This window comes from Formica exsecta, unplaced genomic scaffold (assembly GCF_003651465.1).
Source record: "Formica exsecta isolate Colony F162 unplaced genomic scaffold, ASM365146v1 scaffold463, whole genome shotgun sequence".
NCBI classification, from domain to species: Eukaryota; Metazoa; Arthropoda; class Insecta; order Hymenoptera; family Formicidae; genus Formica; species Formica exsecta.
The window spans coordinates 6,819-15,502 of record NW_021851867.1 but is presented as its reverse complement, the minus strand read 5'-3'; the positions used below and the strand labels follow the sequence as shown (position 1 = coordinate 15,502).

The 8,684-nt window shown below is 42.2% G+C and overlaps 2 protein-coding genes across 2 annotated transcripts in view; both read left to right on the top strand.

Annotated features, from left to right (window-relative positions):
- Positions 1–968, top strand: part of LOC115241024 — a 1,782-nt gene extending 814 nt beyond the window's left edge. Inside the window, exon 2 of the mRNA XM_029816535.1 lies at positions 930–968. Coding sequence (XP_029672395.1) covers positions 930–968 — 39 coding nt within the window. The remainder of the gene's footprint in view (positions 1–929) is intronic.
- Positions 969–2,301: 1,333 nt separating this feature from the next.
- On the top strand, positions 2,302–5,406 carry LOC115241023. The gene is made up of 4 exons (XM_029816534.1): positions 2,302–2,446; positions 3,959–4,096; positions 4,228–5,237; positions 5,347–5,406. Exons 1-4 carry the CDS (start codon positions 2,302–2,304, stop codon positions 5,404–5,406), a joined length of 1,353 nt encoding a protein of 450 aa, XP_029672394.1.
- The last annotated feature ends 3,278 nt before the right edge of the window (positions 5,407–8,684 follow it).

Here is an 8,684-nt window from a genome sequence, read left to right as displayed (position 1 = left end):
GCGTCGTGTCCTCGTCCAAATAATAGGCGAAACTGACTTCTCGCTCTCGAGCATCGTAGCGGTCATGCTCGAGAGCGAGGAGTCCTGGAGGGCGGTCTCCTCCTTCTGTGAAGCAGTAATGCTGCAGAAGGAGGAAGCCGAAAGAGAGCGGGAGCGACTCCCCGGAGGACGCCGCGGAGCTCGCGGCCGAGGTGGGGCAGCCGGGGGAACCGGGGGTGAGACGCGGGAAGAGCCCTTTACGGGCAGGACCCGCGGGCCCCTCACGACCCCTGGCCGTAGTGGTACGAACGCCGTCGTGCCTCAAGGACCCCCCGGGGTGGGTTGACGGGGGCCGGGGCCACATTGGCCTGCGGCAACTCCGGAGAACCGCCCCAGACAAGGGGGGCGCGCGCGGGAGGAGGAGGCTGGGCCGTGATCGGACCCGGCCCCACAGAACTCCCCCCGCGTATGCGCAGGGTCCCGCGAACCCGGGGGACGTCCGCAGTTCCGTCGCGGACGTTTCACCTGGGTCCGGGCCCGGTGGTCGGAGCCCAGGTGGGGTACCTGGGCCCGGCCACGCCCTCCCCGGGATAACACCGGAGGGAAGCGAGAGGGGCGGTGGTCCCCCTCTCGCTGATATGAGCTGAAATCCCTATAACACACAGGGACACTGGGGGAGGGACAACTCCTCCCCCAGAGGGCATGGCTCGTGGGCGGAGGGCCTCTCTGATGTAGTGCATATGCCAGTTTCCAGAGAGGCCCTCTGAAACGCCCGAGATAGGCCACCCGGAGGGGTTTTAGTGGGTAGTCCCCGGCCGTTTGATTAGGCCGGGGGTAGTCCCAAATAACCCCGCCTCGAACCCCATCGAGGCGGGGAATGCGTAAAGGCATTTCCCCTCCGTTACAAAAAAAAAGCGTTTTAATCGTTATTTTGACCTTTTTTTTCTTAGCCGCTGTTGAAAACCCTCGTCCACGCTTGTATGGAGTGAGATAAAGTCCGTGACCTTCCATGGCGCGATGGTTGCATGGAAGGGACTTAGGTCCCCAACGTGGGCGGGCGGCCGGGGTAATGCGGCAATGAGGCCCCCTTTGAGGGGCACCTCTGCGCCGCTCCCCGAGAGCTACCCGCCGGGAGTCGTCGGCGAGGGTGAGCGAGCTTGGTACGATTGGTATACCGAGCAAATCGCTGCCCTCGTCGACTTACGGGCGGAGATAGGCCGGGGCGGACCACATAGGCCCGCTTCGACGGCCGGTCGCCCGCTCGGGGGGGCTTTCCCACCTCTGCCCCCTGCCGGCGCCTCGGCGCCGGGACAGGGGAAGAAGAGGAGGAAGAAGCAAGGGGGACGCGGTGCGGGAGGAGAGGGGGGCACAAGGCCCCCACCTCCCCTACCCACTGCTCCGCGAGGCGCGCCGGCGGGGGCGGGAGGGCGGGCAAAAATACCGCCTCCCGATGCCACTCGACCGGCTCCACGGGACCAAGGGCTCCCCCCGGCCCCGCATGCCCTTAGCCAGGATGAATCCTGGTCAAAGGTCGTGGGGCGGAGGGAGAGGACGGCTCGGGCGAAGGCCGCACAAGCGGCCCAACCCCCGGCCGGGAAGGGTGTTTTTCTTCATCGATGATTTTTTTGTTTTCATCCCCATACCGAATATTGTCTTTGCTTTCATAACTGTCCAAACAGCTGTAGCGGCTGCTTTTCCGCCAAGAGTCGAATCTCTCGCGGTAATACGTGTTCGCGCTTTCGTGGCGAGTATATTATCCGCAACGTGTCGTTGACCGAGATCGTTGCTTCGGAAATAAGCTATGTCGTGCTCGCGACACGCGGCGTCCAATGGATTGATACCTCGATCGCCTCTAGCAAATCGCGTTTCTAAATGAGTTACCGGTTCGCCAAACTGATAGCCTGGAATATGTAATTCGATAGGAAGTGCGTTTATCGCACGATTTAACAAACCGCTACCTCTTATAATTTTTGCTGGCATTTGCCACAATCTTTTATTAACGGTGTTGGACCGTCGATATGTGTTTGCTGCCACAAATTATAATGTCGCATGCATCGACGATATTGCCGAACCTCTGAGTCAGCTTTTATACGTTCGGAAAGCTTGTCCCACAATTGTTCCACGTAGCTACCAAAGTCTCGCAGTAGAACAATCTTGGGGATAATCTGTAACTGCTTGGTGGTAAGCTCGAGAATATCGCTGTCAACCGATAGAAGAAAAAACATTTTTGAGACTGAGCGGTTTCGATTCGGTGCACCTCTATAAATAAGGCCCCGATGACTCATTTTCCAAAAATCTGGTTTGAGATTCGCGAGAACAAACATGCGGTTCGTGCGACAAGCGACGATAATCAAAGTGATAAATTTTGACGATAAAACACGAGTAACGTCCGAGAAAGAAATACGCAAGCGTGGAAACATGCTGCCGACTACTATACGCGGTATCATTTGCGGTCCTTCGAATTATGGTAAGGCTAACGTGTTGATGGTAGCGGCTTGCGTATTATATGCGTACTCGTCTATTCAATCCTCGTATAAAAATGTTTACAAATTACAAATAAAATAAATCTAACAATTATTTTTAATTTTATAATTATTTTACACATCAAAAATATTAATTAAATAAAAAGAGCGTAAATGATAAGAAGCCCACTCTCGTCCAACATGTACGTCTTTTCTTTACGAAATCAACTGTTATTAATTTAAAAAGATGATTCAATGTTAAAAAATTAAATAAAAAATTAAATTATATGTTACGTGTTCCAAATAATTTATTCTATTATTTATATTTTTTATAAATAGTCAACGTACATGTTGTTGCTCAACGGAAACCGCAGGAAGGTGGTGGTCTCTTCCGTCAGAAGAAAATGTAAAAAAATATTTTTTTACATTTTTAAAGAATGCAGATAGAATATATGATAGAAGAAAGGATAGACATAGTGAGATGCAGGTGCAAAGATTGAGTAAAGTGAGCGATATTTCCTGAACAAATAGAGTATTATTAAAGGATGTTTGATATTGAATTTAATGAGGATCGGTGAAGAGTACGCATATAATACGAAAGCCGCTACGTGTATTCTCGATATCGCAGCTATAGCTATAGCTATAGCTCGCGCTCGAGAAAAAAAGAGACAGCGTATTGTATATCTGTTCTCTTCTACTACCCGATTCTGCCCGAGCGCCGAACGCACACGTACAGGACTCGTTCCTTGTGTGCGCTACCCCCTCCACATGCGCTGGTAGCGGGCAGAAACCGCAGAGTTTGCATCACTACTTCAGGTCAGGTTAGGGGTTCGACCGCGTCCTAACCGGCTGGCGAGGGATCCGCGGAGAGGGGGAGGGGGACCGCGGCGAAACCGATAGGCGAGGGGTCCGCGGGAAAGAGGGGGAACCGCGGCGAAACCGATAAGCGAGGGTCCGCGGGGAAGACGGAACGCGAAGGTACGATGCCGCGAGTAGGTGTGAGAGAGATAGCACGAAGCGTCCGCAATGTGTAGGAGAAGGATAGCGCTAATGATATTCTATGGGCGTGGGAGAAGGATAGCGCGAGGCGTCCATATGAGCGTAAGACAAGGATAGCGTTTGCATGCACGTTGGAGAGAGATGGCGCGAGGCATGCACTTGGGAGAGAGAGATAGCCCGAAGCATGCACGTGGATGATACGTTCGCAAGGCGGTGTGAGAGAGTAGAGCGAGGCATGCATGCGTGTAGGAGAAGGATAGCGCGAGCAAGGAAGGAGAAATAAAAATATTCTGGGAAAAAGCTCGTCTTCCTATTCAACATGATTCAAGATGCATAGACAAAATTTTAAAATTGCATACTGATTACACGACTTTGAAAAAAACAAGGGACAGCTGTTTAATCTAGAAAAAGAAAAAATCTTTTTCGTACAAATGAATAATTTGTTCGATATATCTCACGGTAATATTCTTAAAGATCTAAGTGATGGAGATCCGAGAAAAGACTTTTTTCTTTCTCAGAAACAAGATGGTCGAGTAGGTTGTTATTCATTAATAACATTGAAAGCCTTTTTGATAGACTTGATGAAGAAGAAAATCGAAGACAAGAAATACTCTCTGAAAAACTTGCGAGAACTGGATTTCAAACAACTCATTTAGGTAAAGTTTATGAGACATTATGCAAATATAATTTGAAAACAAAAAATTCAACTTAAATTGAAATAAGAGAAAAAAATTTTAATTAATAAAAATCACATTTAATCTTTTTATATTCGTTTTATACGTTTTAGATGACTTAGTTGAATGGGCCTCAAGCAGTGGAGGTACTTCTCATGGTTTTAGTCAAAAAAGTGCGGGAGGTCAATCAAATATTTCAGAAGAGTGGGGGCCAGAAGCTGGTCCATCATCAGCAAAGCGTTCAAGAGGAACAGTTAATATTTTTAATGATGAAAAGGTAGTGGCAGCACTTGACAAAAGTAAAGTAAGCAACAGAAATGCTGTTCATTTGGTTGCGGCTATAGTTCAAGCTTTGGGCACTGATGTGACGACTTTAGCATTAAATACTTCATCAATCAGATTGAGCAGACAGAAAATACGTGCACGGAGAGCTGAGAAAGTAAAAAGCTATTTTAATACCTTAGAATTAAAGGCTCTTGTTGTACATTATGATGGAAAACTGATGCAAGATATCAATACCAAGAGTAAAACTGAAAGATTGCCTGTTGTTGTGGCAAATGGTCAAATTGAGAAAATCCTTCATGTTCCAGCATTAAATGATAGTAAAGGTGAAACCCAAGCAGAAGCAGTTTATGAAGTATTAAATGATTGGGGGCTTACGAAATCTGTCAAAGCTATCTGCTGTGATACCACTGCATCCAATATGGGCATCAAAAATGGCTCTGCTGTTTTATTGGAATCGTTGTTGATGACTGATATCTTATTTTTACCATGCAGGCATTATATTTTTGAATTAGTGTTGCGTTGTGTGTTTGAAAATAACCAACCTGAAACAACTGGACCAAATGTCCCGCTTTTTAAAAATTTCCAACAAAATTGGAAAAATATTGATCAGAGCAAATACAAAAGTGGAATAGTTGATAAAAAAGTAAGAAATTCTGTAACCTGTGATGACGTTGACCGAATAAGCACATTTGTAAAACTCACTTTAGAGACACGACAACCTCGTGATGATTACAAAGAGTTTTTGGAGTTGACACTCATTTATTTAGGATGTACTCCATCAGACAAAGTTTCCTTTCATATTCCTGGAGCTTATCACCATGCGCGTTTCATGGCAAAGGCAATATATAACTTAAAAATATTCATTTTCCGTGATCAGTATGAAATGTCTAAAGAAGTAAAATCAGCAGTTCGTGATACGTCAATTTTTATTATTTTATATTACGTAGAGGCATGGTTTACATGCGGAATTGCAGCCAGAGCACCAAATCACGACCTTCAATTCCTAAAAAAGCTTTACGACTATAAATTGAAAAATGAAAAAATATCAACTAGTGTATTGCAAAAATTCCGTAATCATTTGTGGTATCTCAGCCCGGAAACTACAGGATTGGCTTTTTTTTGACGAAACTATACCAGTAGACGTCAAGCGCAAAATGGTAATAAAATTGAAGGAGCAGAATGATGATTCTCTCAAAGCACCTAAAAAATTCCAATTGAATTTCGAAGATATTGGTACATTTGTTGAAAAGCAAATAGATTCATTTGTAACACCACAAACAAAAAGATTTTTTTATCGTTTTGATATCGATGAGAGTTTTTTAGAAGTTGACCCAGCTTTATGGCCGAGTGATAGCAATTATCAATATGGTTTAAAAACTATTACAGAGCTAAGAGTCGTCAATGATGCTGCTGAACGAGCTATTGGCCTGTTTGATGCATACAGTTCAATAATAACACAAAATGAAGATCAAAAGCAATTTGTCATACAGCTTGTGTCAGAATACCTAAAATTGTTTCCTGATGCAAAAAAAAAACAACAGTCATGAGAAAATTTTAAATAAATAGATAATTCATAATCTACCAATGAATGTTCATTTCATTTTTTATTTCAAGAGTATTTTCAATATTTTAAAACTTGTAATTTTTAAAAAATAAAATTTAAGTAAAAAAGAAATTTAGCTGGAATGACCCATAGATTTATTCAATATAAAATTTCTTTTTTAAATATTCATAGTGTGATATTTTAACACCTATAGTATATTGAAAACCAGTTGGATTGACTAGTTATGTAATTTTTTTGGATATATTTTGACAAATATTAATAAAAATAATAATTTAACACAGCAGCATGTAATTTGAAACTTTCGCGATGCATCTTGGTTGAGATGACATCATCTCTAGACGACAAAAATGCAATAATCGACATTAGTCAAAATGTACGTGACAAACCGCGAAATAAAGATTTAGTTAATACACACGATAGAAAGAGACATCAAGATAGAATATAAAATCATGGTAAAGAGGCACACCCTGTCAGTATTTTCGCCAAGAATTCCGAGACGAGAGCTATAAATAAGCGCATCTTGTTAGCAAAAAATTTTGGCATAAATTTAGAAATATGGCTGAAAACAATGCCGAACGAATTCTGCACGAGCAATCTGCAAGGGTGAATTCAATAGAGGAGTACGTTGCGTGGGAGCAACGATGCGACGAATATATCGAATCGGTGAAAGAGCAAAGCTGAATCAAACGTCCACGATTATCGATCGGGATTCGACAATCGCTGATTGCCCGAATCGCGCGACACGAGGGATTGAAGAACTCATTACGCAGGTGTTTTGTACACGCGGGTGCAGGATGCAGCACGCGACAACACGGATTGATTTGGCGAGAGATCGATACGGCGTTCGAGAGCCGCATATTAACTGGTGCGGTTATAAATCATAATCATATCGAGCCTCGTCAATTTTTCGAGGATGCCAAAGACATTGTTGTCGAACATGTGCAAACTGTGATGAAAACACACTTTAATGTAAAAATTAATACATTGTTCAATGGTGAATTTGTGACGGGTGATAAACGCGCAAATAAAAGTATCAATACCAGAAACTATGAACTTTTTCGCACAACCGATTTACGCGAATGGTACGAGCGGCGCGTTGTCGAGCCCACTCTAGCTCGAAGAATTTCAGGAACGCGATAGCAGGTGCCCATACAGCACGGATCATTGCAATTATATTGCAGCAATATTGCAATGTTGCAAATTGCAATGCAACATTACAAAGACATTGCAGAAATATAGAGCCACAAAGTACCAGCACACTTGTAGCAACATGACATTAATATTTCGGAAATATTGCAAAATTCAATTTTTATATAATTTTAATAATAAAATATTATAATAAAATAATTTTTTGCAATATTTCTACATGAAAGATGTTAACGATAAACAATACTAAATGGTTCATTTTATTAAAACATTTTTCTTAAATTGGCTTATATTGCTGCACTGTATGCTTTGCGCAGCACATGTACGCGTTCGCGATTGTGTGCGTATGTAGTAGGCGCCGGTCTTGCTGCACATATCTGTGATTGTCGTGTATTTCGTGATTCACATTTTTTATTGTTGCGTACGAGAAAAGGTAAGAGCTTTTTGATAATATTATGTTTTATTATAGCGACCTATATATATTATGTATTAATTAATCATAATAGAATAGCATGTCCTAAGGTTAATAACCTATATAACCTTAAAATTATTGAGATCGCAAAAGTAAAAATTATATTTATCTATGATATATGTTCGTATATTTTTTATGTGGATATTTTTTGCTTTCTCTAATTTTCTATTTTGCTGTAGATATGAACTTTAAAATATTTGATAAAAATATTTATGTATATTTGCAGTATGTATACTTTTATGTAAATATGAATTTTAACTCCTATTTTATTTTTACAGACATTTAACAAAGGAAAACAATAATGGACAAAATTCAATAAATTATTAGTGGTAATAAAAGCGCCGCGTAAAGCTGAACCATTTTTATATATTTCTCTAATATAAAAAAAATATATTTTTATTTCGTGAACATGTTTACGCAGGCGTTTTGTACACGCGGGTGCAGGATGCAGTACGCGGCAACACGGATTGATTTGGCGAGAGATCGATACGGCGTTCGAGAGCAGCATATTGACTGGTGCGGTTATGAATCATAATCACATCGAGCCTCGTCAATTTTTCGAGGATGCCAAAGACATTGTTGTCGAACATGTGCAAACTGTGATGAAAACACACTTTAATGTAAAAATTAATACATTGTTCAATGGTGAATTTGTGACGGATAATGACAATGCGTGTTTTGCGTGGTCTGTGGTCGCCGCTCTACATCCAGCTAAATTGAAAGTGGATCGCGAATCTTCGTATCCACATTATACGACAGTGCTAAATCTCCAGGACATTGAGTTTCCAGTGACTGTGAACCAAATTAAAAAATTCGAACTTGCCAACGATATCTCAATAAATGTATATAGTATCGAGGAAAAGAACATTGTCCCGATACGTCTAAGCAAGGTAAAGAAAGATAAACACGTCAACTTGCTGTACGTGGAAGACAACAACGTTGGACATTTCGCGTGGATCAAGAATCTATCCAGGCTCGTGAGCTCGCAATTGAGCAAACATAATGGTCAAAAATATATCTGCGATCGGTACGTATATATTTAATAAATTATATTGCAGAAATCTTTGAACAAAAATTAAAAATTATTTCTTTTACAGATGTTT

Excerpts from the sequence above, each read along its gene's own strand:
- LOC115241023 (XM_029816534.1), top strand. The coding sequence starts at position 2,302 with ATGCGGTTCGTGCGACAAGCGACGATAATCAAAGTGATAAATTTTGAC. Across the intron at positions 4,097-4,227 it reads ATTTCAAACAACTCATTTAG|ATGACTTAGTTGAATGGGCC; the intron begins GTAAAGTTTATG and ends TATACGTTTTAG. Across the intron at positions 5,238-5,346 it reads ATGCGCGTTTCATGGCAAAG|AGGCATGGTTTACATGCGGA; the intron begins GCAATATATAAC and ends TATATTACGTAG.